General features: G+C 30.8%; 2 protein-coding genes across 2 annotated transcripts; one reads left to right on the top strand and one right to left on the bottom strand.

Moving 5' to 3' along the window:
• Positions 1–2,828: 2,828 nt before the first annotated feature.
• On the top strand, positions 2,829–4,414 carry LOC142519466 (E3 ubiquitin-protein ligase PUB24-like). Its single transcript, XM_075622499.1, is given in 3 exon segments — positions 2,829–2,941; positions 3,018–4,018; positions 4,020–4,414. Coding segments are annotated over 2 exon segments (1,236 nt in total). The 5' UTR covers positions 2,829–2,941; positions 3,018–3,019; the 3' UTR covers positions 4,257–4,414.
• A 3,501-nt stretch (positions 4,415–7,915) lies between these two features.
• On the bottom strand, positions 7,916–9,643 carry LOC142519457 (E3 ubiquitin-protein ligase PUB23-like). The gene has a single exon (XM_075622488.1). It carries the CDS (start codon positions 9,221–9,223, stop codon positions 8,018–8,020), a length of 1,206 nt encoding a protein of 401 aa, XP_075478603.1. The 5' UTR covers positions 9,224–9,643; the 3' UTR covers positions 7,916–8,017.
• Between the last annotated feature and the right edge of the window lie 3,844 nt (positions 9,644–13,487).

Raw genomic sequence — 13,487 nt, 5'->3', positions numbered from 1 at the left:
GCCAAATATATAATATATATCCTAATTTTATTGTATTATCTATATATTCTAGATATAAATTGTGTTAGTTTCGTATACCAGATGTGCAAGGACTTCATAAAGGATGCTTATCACGTTGCCAATTATTAATACGCATTTGGTTGGAAATGAATATAATGATTTCATCACCCAAATTTTAAGGCAAAGAAAAAGGGTTATCTTCACTCTCACGTCTACATAACATATCAAGGGAAGAGAAGAATGTCAATATATAAAGTAATATAAAAGTAAATTACCCAATAAAAATTTTAGAGCCAAGTTTAGGTGTGGTGGTGACATATACAAATTAGAGTATGTATCTTGTGAGACTGTCTCACGAATCTTTATTTGTAAGACGGGTCAATTATACTGATATTCACAATAAAAGTAATACTTTTAGCAAAAAAAATTAATACTTTATCATGGATGACCCAAATAAGAGACATGTCTCATAAAATACGACCCGTGAGACCGTCTCACATAAGTTTTTGCCTATAAATTAATAATTACTAACTATGGTAAATTGTCGAATTTATTATAATAAAATATATAATTTTAGGGAAAATTTTATTTTTGGTGTAATGTAATTTGCATGTTTTTCATTTTATATTATTATTAGTCAATTCATGGTTTAATTAATCCCCACAAACTTGCATTTCCTTTCAATTTTAGTCTTTTTCACGGAAGCGATAACTTATTCGATGCTACATTAGCAATAACAATCGTTACATCATCATTTTTCGAAGATAAATTGACCGATAACATGAAAAAATAGAAATATGCAAGGATATATTCAAATCGGTGTTATTGTTTCGATTTTAAAGATTCTATTAGGGATATTCATCGGTTGGTTCGGTTTGATTTTCAGCTTTTTATTTCGGTTTTAAAATTATATAATATGATATCTGAACCATTTTATTTCGATTCAGTTTTCTAACAAAACGGGTCAGTTACTTTGTTTCAGTTTATTCGATTTTGACAATTATTTAAATTAGTAATTAAAATGTAATATTTTATTTTTATTTAATTTTTTAATAAAAATTTAAAATGTAAATGAATTAAATAAATAAAAATCAAATAAAAACTAACAAAAATATTCATAATTCACTAAATATAATCTCATAAAATATGTAATCTAAATAAAAATATAAATAAAATTACCAATCTAAATAAATTTTGATTTTTTCAGTTGGTTCGGTTTTGACAAATATAATAAAAACTAGAAACATATAAAATTAAATTTTAATATTTATATCCAACTTAAAAAATTCGTTTTTTTTTTCGAATTTAAGATTTTTCGATTTAAACTCAAGTATAACACCCCTGGATCTTATATCACTACCCTACCTTCAAAGTTGTAATATAAATCGTCATAGAATCGATATCTCAAAACCCTCCTAACTTGACTACAAACTAAATTTCCAGAAGTCATAAATGGGGGAGAGAGAGAGTCAGCCTAAATTTCTAGAAGGCGTAAATCAATAAATAAGATATAATTAAAAATACTTTTCTATAGTGGATTTATACACTTGAATTTGTGTAAGTAGGAATATTAAAGTTACCAATTTAATTTTAAAAAACATAAAATTTTCATTAAAGCCTAAAAATTATATAATACCTATTAATTTATAAGCTACCTCAGACACTTTTTTTTAATAAGTATTACTTAAAAAAATTTAAAATAATTTTTTTATTTGTATTTTTAATGAGTTTTTTAGATTTTACTTACATAAATTTAATTTTTCATGAAAAAAATTGAAGAGCTAAAAAAGAGAGAGAGATATTTTTGGATTCGAAAAATTATATAAAGAAGATATTTTGTCTCTATTATATCTAAAATATTATATATAATATATATTTTTATTTAGATCATTTTGCAATTTATATTTTGTTTGACCGAAAAATACAATTAAAATTCAATGAACAATATATCTGTGCAGCTGCCGGCTTCGCCACTCAGGACGTGCCATGTGTTAATTTGAAGTCATATGGTTATAGCCTCTGTGATATGATGGATGACCAAGATTTGCCCATGCATATATAGGACCCACTTTTTTTTTTTGAAATTATATGTGTGGCAAGATCTTACCCGTTGAAATGAAGTGAGAGTAATGCCCACATAAGTAGGATCTCATTAACCCCACATGTCCCCGTGCGTTGACCGTCGAAATGAATACTTACGGAAAATATATATATAAAAAGTTATATATGACCGAATAATTCAATTTGAATCCAAACAAGTTACTAGAATTTTCTTTGGTCAAAAACTTCAATTTATTTATTATTTGCTTAAGACACTTTCGTCATTCAAAAATTTCTTGCAAATTAGCCACTTTCTCTTACCACTTGTGGATTTTTATTGAGGAAGCAAGTGATTTTGATATGTGGATCTAGTTTAATTTTATCACGTTAATTAAAAATTAAACTTTATGTATAATATTTTTAAATTTTAAAATAGTTATATCGAAAATAAGAACAAGTGGAATTTAGAAAGAGTGTGAACATGAACCTTACCAAATAAATAAAAATTTAATATTTAGATTTTCCTAAGTTTTTTTTAAAATTTTCATCGTGTAATTTGTTCAGATTGTGATTTTGATTTTTTGTATTGTCAAGTTTCAATTATAGTAATGTATTATTTATTTTCGATAATTAGTGTCGACGTAATAATATACATGTCAGAGTCGTATATACATCAAATTGGAAAAATGACTAAAATTTTCAATAAAAAAATGAAAATCAACAACATTAATTAACAAAACCACAAAATATATATATATATATATATATATAAATTTTTTTGAGTAATGATCGTATAAATTCTTGCTTCCGGAGGATGAATGCGAAGACAGAAAAAACATATTTATTTAGTGATATCGTATCTGTCGAGACTCGAGATAGACAGAGTCTGCGCCAACTTTCTGTAAATACTTTATTTTTTTTTATATCTTTGCTATTGAATCATCGAATTTGTATATAGTTTTCCAATTTGTTGACAGATATGGATGAAATTGAGATACCTCAGTATTTCATCTGCCCAATATCCCTCCAAATCATGAAAGATCCGGTCACCACCGTCACCGGCATCACCTACGACCGCGAAAGCATCCAGCAATGGCTGCTCACAGCCCCGGCAGAAGACAACTGCTCTGCCGTGTGTCCTGTCACGAAACAGCTCTTGCCCAGGGACTCCGACTTGACTCCCAACCATATTCTCAGACAATTAATCCAGGCTTGGTGCACTGCAAATGCTAAAAGCTGGATCGATCGAATCCCAACACCGAAATATCCGGTTCAGAAATCTGCAGTATTCAAACTCATCCGGGATGTTAAAAGTGGTGACAGATTATTACATGTAAATGCTCTCAAGAAGTTGGATGAATTAGCTGATGAGGATGAAAAGAACCGAAAATGCATGGCGGAAGCAGGTGTGCCACAAGCTATGATTTCCTTAATCTTGAAAAGATTTAGAGAAGGTAAACTGTCGGGCATTGAAGAAGCTCTGAGAATTCTACAGCTAACGTGGATTCCCAGTGCAGAAAACAAGAAGATTGTTGAAGAAAATATGGATTTGATTCAATCGATTTTGTGGGTTTTGAACAGTGAGTTAGAAAATGGAACCTCAAAGAATCAAGCTCTCACAGTCTTAAAAAACATCACAGAAGTAGCCAGTTCCAGTGTTATGGAGAGATTTGACCTCGATTTCTTCAAACAAATGGTGACCATTTTGAGGAAGAAAACATCCCCGCAGGCCATGAAATCTGTTCTTCATGTGTTAAACGAGACGTCTCCTTCCGGAAGAAACAGGACGAAAATAGTCGAAGCCGGGGCAGTGTTCGAAATAATCGAGCTCGAATTAAGCAAGCCGGATAAGAAAACAACGGAGATAATCTTCACCCTATTAGCAAACTTATGTTCTTGTGCCGATGGCCGGCAGAAACTTCTTGAACACGCCGGCGGGATAGCCATGGTGGCGAAGCGGTTGCTGAGGGTTTCTTCCTGCCACCGACGACAGAGCCCTTTGCATAATCGAATCACTCGCGAGATTCTCAGCCACACGAGAGGTGGTTTCGGAGATGTTAAGGGTGAGTGCTGTGTCCAAATTATGCATGGTGCTTCAGGCAGATTGTGCGGGCTATTTGAAGATTAAAGCTAGGGAGATTTTGAGACTGCATTCAAATGCCTGGAACAATTCACCTTGTATACAAGTTTATCTCCTGACAATGCATCCTCGATAGGACATGGAAAACAAAGCTCGATCGATTAACGTTTGATATGTTTTGTTTTTTTTTTTTCCCTTTTTCGATTTTTATTTTCCTTTTTGATTTTTAATGGAATATGAATGAACACTTTAGATCTGTTTCGTAAATTTTTTTATCAATTCATATGTTGGGTTTCTTTCTTCAATCTTTCGTTTGGAATCCTAACACTTGATCGGGAAATTTTTATGAGATATATTTTAACGCTCCAAATTCTGACGATTATCTTTCACTGGATCAAAGGGGTGAAATTAATTAAATATAACTTCTGGGCATTTTCTTTTATCAAATGTAATGAATAATTCCATGTAATTTTAATGTACGACCAATGCTACATCTCAAATCGACGTAACATTTCAGCTATGTGAAAATATTATTTTTTTAAAAAAATTAATATTTAATTGATCAGGTCTATCGCTTTATTTTCTCTCTAAAATAAAAATAATTTATAGGAATTAAATGGGTTAATTTCTGCAAACAAGTTTTAACTCTACTGAACAAACCAATTTCCTGGTCAACAGTCAAAAAGGAAATCTTATATTTTGTATATTATTTAAAGTTTTTTAAGGAGAAGATTTCTGTGATCTGTAAGTTGCACAAGATTTATGTAATCGAATTATTTTAATTTTTTTATTAAAGGTTTTAATTTGAAAGAGCGGATTTATAATTTGAATTTCTGAAGACAATCTCTCTATTAAGGTTTAGAAATTTGATAGTATTTGTTATTAATTAAATTTTATAATAATAAATTTCAATTAAGCTTGTTTCCTTGCTATCGTATTACTTTTGAAATAAACTTTATACTTAGAAGAAGTTTAGATTTAAAGCTCAAAATTTAACTATTATGAAGTGGAAAAAATTAAACATATAAGTAAACTCTGTTGAACTTTTATTGTTACTAGTGCGTCGATGCATAATATTTTTTATAATTCATTTGGTTTATATTTAAACGAGGATTAAAATATAATTATAAAAAATAGTTATAGACTACATTGTAATTTTGATATATAAATTTAAAAAAATAGAAAAAAATAAAAAAAATGAACTCAATAAGAATTGAACCCTATAACTTAATTTCCAATAAACAATGACTCTATCCACTGAACTACATATAACTTACATTAAAATTATAATATTTTATTAATATATATAATTATTAAAACAGATCATGACATCAAAGTTAGTTACTCTAAATCTCTCAAACTTAATAGAATAGTATAGATTATTGGAAAAAAAATTAAACAAATTTCATTGAATATTTTACCAAATAACTGGATGGTTCGCAGCTGCTCAAGAATAATCAGCATTTGAATGATTAAATTATGTATACTTTGTTATATAATTTGTGTTGAATTGTCAAATTGTTTCTTTGAATTTTAGCCGACGGCGCTTTGGCTCCATTTTATTGGGAAAGAATAACAAATGGAATTTGAGTGACTGAATTTCAGTAAGTTTATTTTGATAAAAAAATATATTTATTTATTTAGTTTCCGACTTTATTTAATTATTTTTTTGATTTAAGTAGCTTTCCTATGCAAAGATCTTACAAATCTTTAGATGGATCTGCCCGAATCTATATTCATAGTAAAAAGTAATACTTTAACATAAACAATAATATTTTTTACTCAAATTCTTATTTATTAAAAAACATACTTTGGAGATAAAAATAATATTTTCACTCAAATCAACATGTATTACACAATATTTCTTCATAATATAATTAACAAAAAATGATATTTTTGCAGTGAAAAATAATACTTTAGACATAGAAACTATTATTTTTCATGAAATGAGTCATAAATTCCTCACATAAAATTGACTTCTGACACGATCTAACGTGAATTTTTGTTCTTTAAAGTCATATATAATCATATTTTAAGTTCCCCATCCTTTTAAAATATAATATAATATAATAGAAAAAATTACAATTTTAATAATGTATGTTTGTCTTTTTATGATTTTGCTCATTTATATTATCAAATTTCAATTTTATTCATGTACCTTCCAATTTTTTTGTTATTTCAATCATGTTTCATTGGGAGTACTAACGTGACATTATATATGTAAGCGTTGCATTGATGTCACATCAGTGCCACGTTGCAAAAAATACTAAACTACATGCGCCACCTCAATAATGAGCCGCCAAGAGCATAATATGATTCTCGTGAAAAGTATGACGAATTAATAAATGGGCCAGTATGTGGCCCAATAATGTCCACCATGGGCCTACAATTCTGCAGTTTGGTCCATTTAATTCACCTCAAATCTTTACTAGTTGTTTTCCTGATTCACGAGTTCTTGAGAATCACACTCACGCTCTTTCATAAATTATACTTCCTTTCACGTTTTGTAATATAGATAATTCTCTTTTTATTTTTATTTTATTTAAGAGTCACTTGGGTCTTTTTTTTTTATTACATATGATATGAAATGAATAAAATTTGTATGGACATTGTAATAATATTTCCAACATATATAATAATATCCATGAGTTAGGATATTATAGTTCAAGAATTCCATGCTTGGAAGTGGTCTGATTTGTCATTAATTTGGATTTTAATGTGGTCTATTTCATCTCCAATTGTTAAGGATTTTCAGCGTCTGAATGCTTCAACTACCGGTTGGCCTGGCTTTTGTACCCACAATAATTAAAACCTCATCGAAGTTTATTACCAGCTAACCATTCGCACAACGCCCGCATACAATCATCGACTATTGTTTTTAACTACATTAATTTTATGTACACTTAATTCCAACTATGTTATTTTTTTAAAAAAAAAATTCAGTCATATATATGTATAAAAATAACTCCCATGAAATTTCAACGAAATGCATAGACTATCACACATCTCGAGAGTTGTTATTATTATTTTTGAGAGTATGTATCTTGTGAGACGGTCTCAAGAATTTTTATCTGTGAGACGGGTTTTTCCTACCGATATTCACAAGAAAAAGTAATACTCTTAGCATAAAAAATAATACATTTTCATGGATGAACCAATTAATAGATCTGTCTCACAAAATACAACCCGTGAGACCGTCTACACAAGTTTTTGTCTATTTTTGAATGGTAATCTCGGGGGTTATAATTTTCCCTCGATTGTATATATATATCGAAGGGTGAATGCTCAAAGTAATCATTTTAACTTATTTTAGGTTTTGGTCGTTTAAGCAGTGTAAATTAATTGGGATCTTCTGGCGTTTATTTAGTCTCATTTTGTTTGAGGTGCACGTGGTGGAGTGACGCAAAACATTACTGATATATGACACTTGATATTATTAACGTAGAATTGGATATTGTTGATATTATATACCAACGTTCCGATAAAATATGACTAAAATCCAAAAAAACAATTTACGTTATGAAAACCCAATTTTAGTTACTTAGACAATCAAAACTTAAAAGAGACGAACTTATATGGCTATTTTAGTAAAAAAAAAAAAAATTCTCTGAATCAACTTCTATGGTTGAAAACTTTTTAGTTATATCCATGTGTATGGTTTAAATGGGAAAAAAATTAAAAAGTAAGAACTTCAACTTGAGATATTATATTTCGGGAATATGTTAAACGGGAAGAACATTAAAATTTTGTGCGTGCATGTAATCCCTACTAATAAAAAGAAGCTAACTCGATAAAAATCTTTCAAATTATATACAATATATTTTTCCTATTTCAAATTCAGATTTCGTAAACATAATTTCATGAAACCAAATCCTTCAAAACGTACACAGAAATCATCTATGGCGATGGATAAGAAGATAACAAATGAGGTGGGATGCACGAGGAATCCTTCCAAACCCTAGAATGCAACCGAAGAATTTCTTTAGCTCTTTCTTTCGTCTTGTGACTGCTCTCCACTTGCAGCACCAAACACAGCTTTGAAACCACCCCAACCTGCATCATTTCATTAAGAACTCTCGAATTCGCGGAATGTTTCGTTATCGAACAGATGATTCTCACCGCCCTCTCGCTCGCCACGTTCGAAACCCTGAGGATTTTCTTGGATACTATAGCCAAGCCTGCTCCGTGTTCGAGCAGCTGAGCTCGGCCGTCGGCACAGCCACAAAGCTGATCCAACACTACTAGCACTAGCTCGCATATCCGTCTTTCTTCGGTTTCAAGAAGCAATTCGATCAGGGCTGAGACAGCGCTGTTCTCTACCGCTTTGATCCGGTTTCTTCCCCATGGACAGAGCTCCACTAGAAGCTTCAACGCAGTTTTTGTAGCCTGCCGAGAGATCTTGTCGCGTAAAATACGGACTACGTGTTTGTAAATCTCGGGTTTGGATCCAATCAGATGTTCCGGATCAGCCACATATAATGCTGATTTCAGTAGCATTACAGCGTGTGCTCGGGATTGGCAATTCCCGCTTTCCAATACTTGCATTAGTGACTCCAAAAACCCACCATTATCTGATAAGAATTTCTTTGAATCCGTTTCCGATAACTGAATCTGATGAAGAATACTCAACGCTTCACTTCTATACATTGCATCTTCGTTCTTCCTCACAACTGTTACGAGAAATTCAACTGCTCCAGCAGTCTGCTGCAGATGGTTCCTGCTGCTCTCGTCTCTGTGCGCAATGGATCGGAGCCTGTGAAGGCAGTTGATCTGTGATTTTCGTGAAGCCTTCGATTCCTGGAGGAGTTTGAGAATCTGAGATTTTTCAACAGGGGCCTTCGGCGTTGGGATTCTTTCACACGCATTGATAGTGCACCATTCCTGGATTATTCGCCGGAGAGTATGATTTGGGGTGAGATCAGTCTTCGAAAGGTCCTGCTTCGTGACCGGGCAGGTGGAATTCTTGCACAGAAACAGCCATTTTTCGATGCTTTCTCTGTCGTAGGTTATTCCAGTGGAGACCGTGACTGGATCTTTCATCAGCTGCATCGATATTGGGCATACGAAGTAACAAGGGACCTCTATTTCCTGTGCTTCTTCCATTGTTGCTGTGGAAACTTAAGATCACTCCTTAGATTTCAGCAGATCGTAAAATGGACGAAAAATAACAAAATCTTGCGGGGATCAAGCAATTAACGAAACCGATGGTAAATGAAGAAACACAGATCCAACTATAATTTTCAACAATTAATTGAGTGGTCTCAGAATTTGGAATATATGCAGCTTAGGATCACTCACACACACACACATATATATATATATATGAAGTGGGGAAGATAAGGTTTTTATATCTATGACTATGTATGGTGAAAGAAGAAGGGATCCATGCAAGTTGTAGAACCGATTGGGTAATTAAGAGCTGAGCAAGTCAGATATATACGCCGATATTCAAAGAAAGGTGGGAGAAACGAGAGTCGACAGCTGACCTTTTCCAAGGTTTTTGAAAAACTCAAGGCTTTAAATGCTACATTTTGAATTATCGTAATTCAACTCCAATTGTAAACTTCCAGAATTAATTTTAAAATGTACGTAGAAAATACTACTCTAGTCTACATAAAATTGATATTTAATTATTATTATTTGATAATATCCGCGTGCTTATTCCCGGGCGTCTCCATGCCCGGCCATTGAAGAAGATAATCTGCATATTGACTCTAATTTGGGCTATTTATTCAATATTCTGAGTCATCCATGACCCGAGCTATTATGAGATATCATCGTTATTATTTTATTATTTTAGTGGAAGGTAGTGCCAGAATTAATGTCGAAATTTGATGTGTCAACTTCTTTTTGCATGTAGTAATTACTCTATAATTCAATTTGGTAGATGAATTAATGCGTCAGGAATTAATAATAATAAAATAAGTGTGGGGGCAGACGACAAGACGACGGTGTTGATTTCACGGAATCAGTATTTGTTTTACTCTGTGGTTGACTATATAATAATTTTTAAATATAAATTAATTTTATGTGATCGATTTTTCGAATCTTGAAAAATATATATTTTTATACTGAAATTATTAATTTTTACCGTATGTATAGATGAAATCTATGTCACCGTCGCAAGAAAAATTAATTAATTTTAAATTAAATTAATGGGACTTGTACCAACTATAGCCTCGATTTTGCTGCATGTATATGCATCGTTTCAATGCTCGAGAGGGCTTGCCGTCACATGCCGGGGTTCACGCGGCGTAATTCGTGACTGTATATTCTATATATTAATATTATTGTTAAATAAATAAATATACGAATCATTTATTATTAAATACAGAATCCGATATAGAGAAAAAAAAAATATTATATATATACCACATGAACGAAAAGTTGCGCCAGCCGGGTTGGAAGAGGCATGGATGGGTATCTTTTGACTTTGGTTTTTATAAAATTAATTTAATTTCAAGAAAATAATTTATAGATACCGTATCTTTCCTTTAGTTAATTAGCTTCACAACATTTCTTAAATTACGTGGTTTGAGTTTAACGAAGCATCGTCTAAATGCACCTAGTCATTTGTATTAATTAAAATAAGAGAAAAATATAATTTCGTTTTATATTTACATTTATTATCGGATATTATTATAAGTTACACCATCATACACATTATGAAAATCGTTTGAAAAAAATAAGATTTACAAAAAAAATCATATTTTATCATTATGTAATTCATTAAAAAAATGATTGTACATTTGTATATTTAAATCAGAAAATAAAATCAAACAGCTGGTTTGGTTTGGTTTGATTTTAAAATTTCTGAAAAAAAAAAATATTTAGATTAAAATAATCCGAACCAATCGATTATATAATAATATACTTTTTAAGAAGAATATATGATCTTTTTTTTAAACTTTATTAATAGTACGATAACTTGATAATTGATATTTCTTTTATAAATTTTCAGTCTTACAGTTATTTAAGTTGAGCCATTTTATTTGTGCAAAACATATATGCCCATTAATTTAGTTTGCAATATAAAAAGTTTTAATAACTTTTTATTTTTATCTATTTAGCTTACACTAAACTTATAAAAATTTAATTGAATAAATTATATTTTTGAATGGAAAATTTGGAATGTCATTATCATATATAACATTGATATATCGTTTATTATCGGCATGACTATATATATTTGTCTATCTAAAGTAGCTAGTTTATAAATATTTTATTCGAAAAAAATTAACATTGAAACTAGATAATCCAAACAAATTAAATTAGGTTTGGTTTTAAATTATTAACAATTTGGTTTAATTTTTATTTATGCAAAGCTGACAGAATTGGTCTCGTTCTTCAAATTTTCATAAAGACCGAGCCAATCCTTCCAATACGCACACCAGTGAAGGGTACGTAAACATACATAGATAAGACTACGTATATATAGACAACTTAAGAGAATTTTTGTGAGATTATAAGTTGAGACATTGGCATAAGCTTTACACAAATTGTTGAATTAGTTAAGAAAAATAACGATTTTAGTCTTGTAAGTTGATATTTTTTAATTTTAGTCTTATCAAAATTTTGTTTTCATCTAGTAAATTGATTTATTTTGTCTTTTTTGTTCGAAATTAGTTTAACAGTAGGTCTTTTGTGAGACGGGTCAACTATACCGATATTCAGAATAAAAAGTAATATTCTTAGCATAAAAAATAATACTTTTTCAGGATGACCCAAATAAGAGATCCGTCTTACAAAATACGACCCGTGAGACCGTCTCACATAAATTTTTGCCTTAGTTTATTTGGCATCGATTCTCTTTTACGTAACACATGTGGAGACAATAATTATATAATAAATACATTAAAATTTATCTAAGTGAAAAAAGAGAAAAATATAGCAAATCGATCTCCAATTGTCACTACAAGAAAAAATCAAAACAACAACGCACATACGACAACGGTTTGTACTAAAACCGTTGTCGTATGCTTTTTAACAACAGTTTTAGTGAAAATAGTTGTCGTATGTGAGTTTTTTTATGCAAAATACAACGATTTTGTAAAAACCGTTGTCTTTCGAGGGCAACGTACAACGGTTTTTTGGGTCAATGACAATGGTTCTACAAAACCGTTGTCTTTAAGCGTTTTTAGGGTCAAAGAACCTTTGTCTTTGAGCTTTTTTTTTGCGACAATCGACAACGATTTTTGGACAAATAACAACGGTGTGGAGAAACTGTTGCCATATTTAGCGACGGTTTTGATGAAACCGTCGCTAAAATTAGCAACATTTACAGTAAACCGTCGCTAATTTAAAAATAGTGACGGTGTTGCTTAAACCGTTGCTAAATTTAGCGACGGTTTTAAGTAAAATCGTCGCTTAAAAACCGTCGCTAATTTTAGCGACGGTTTTGCTACTGTCGCTACATATAGCGATGGTTGTTAACAAAACTGTCGCAAATTTAAAATATGCAACAGTTTTGCAATTACCGTCGCTAATGCAAAAACCGTCGCAAATTGTCTATAAATATCCGCACTTTCGATCCATTTTTCTCTACACCACTTCACAACACTTAAAATTTTTCTCTCTTACACGATTTTAGTTTCGATTTAGGGTAAATTTTTTCGCTTTAACTTTTGGTAAATTTTTAAGTATTAGTTAAGTTCATGAATATTGTTAGCATATTCAAATTGTGAGTTTTTTTAAATTATTAAAAGTAATTTTTTTTATTTTACTGAAAATATTAGCGACGAAAATCATGAAAAAACCGTCAATAATATTAGCGACGGAGTTCATGAAAATTTCGTCGCTAATATTAGCGACGAAAATCATGAAATAAACCATCGCTAATATTAGCAACAGAAAACATGAAATAAACCGTCGCTAATTAGCGACGGTTTTGAATAAATCCGTCGCTAATTGTAGCTACAACAACGGTGCAAAATCGTTGTCTTTGAGCGAACCCTTTAACCACAGAAATTTTAACAACGTTTTTCAACACATACAACAACGATTTTTCACTGTTGTCGTATGTATTTTTTCTTGTATTGAGTACTTCAAAATGGGAAGAATTTTTTTTTTGTTTTCTTTTATTTTCGTTTAGGTAGATTTTAATATGTGTAATATATATTTTATTCTTGTCAAATGAGGGTAGCTTCGATGCTATATGTGGGGGCACTGCCCCCACATGGTTTTGATGGACAAAATTCACATACATATGTGATTTTAAAAAAATTAGTGGACACCATGTATGTGTGGTTAAATTTGGGCCCTTGATTCAACCTCAAATGAGCCATACGATTACAAATAAGCAAAGTAAATTTAATTGTTTTGGACAAAAAAATGACCAAAACTATACAGAAATCCAAATTAATACATG

This window comes from Primulina tabacum, chromosome 1 (assembly GCF_025594145.1).
Source record: "Primulina tabacum isolate GXHZ01 chromosome 1, ASM2559414v2, whole genome shotgun sequence".
In the NCBI taxonomy this organism is placed as follows: domain Eukaryota; kingdom Viridiplantae; phylum Streptophyta; class Magnoliopsida; order Lamiales; family Gesneriaceae; genus Primulina; species Primulina tabacum.
This window is presented reverse-complemented; position numbering and strand designations above follow the sequence as displayed.

Excerpts from the sequence above, each read along its gene's own strand:
- LOC142519457 (XM_075622488.1), bottom strand. The coding sequence starts at position 9,223 with ATGGAAGAAGCACAGGAAATAGAGGTCCCTTGTTACTTCGTATGCCCA.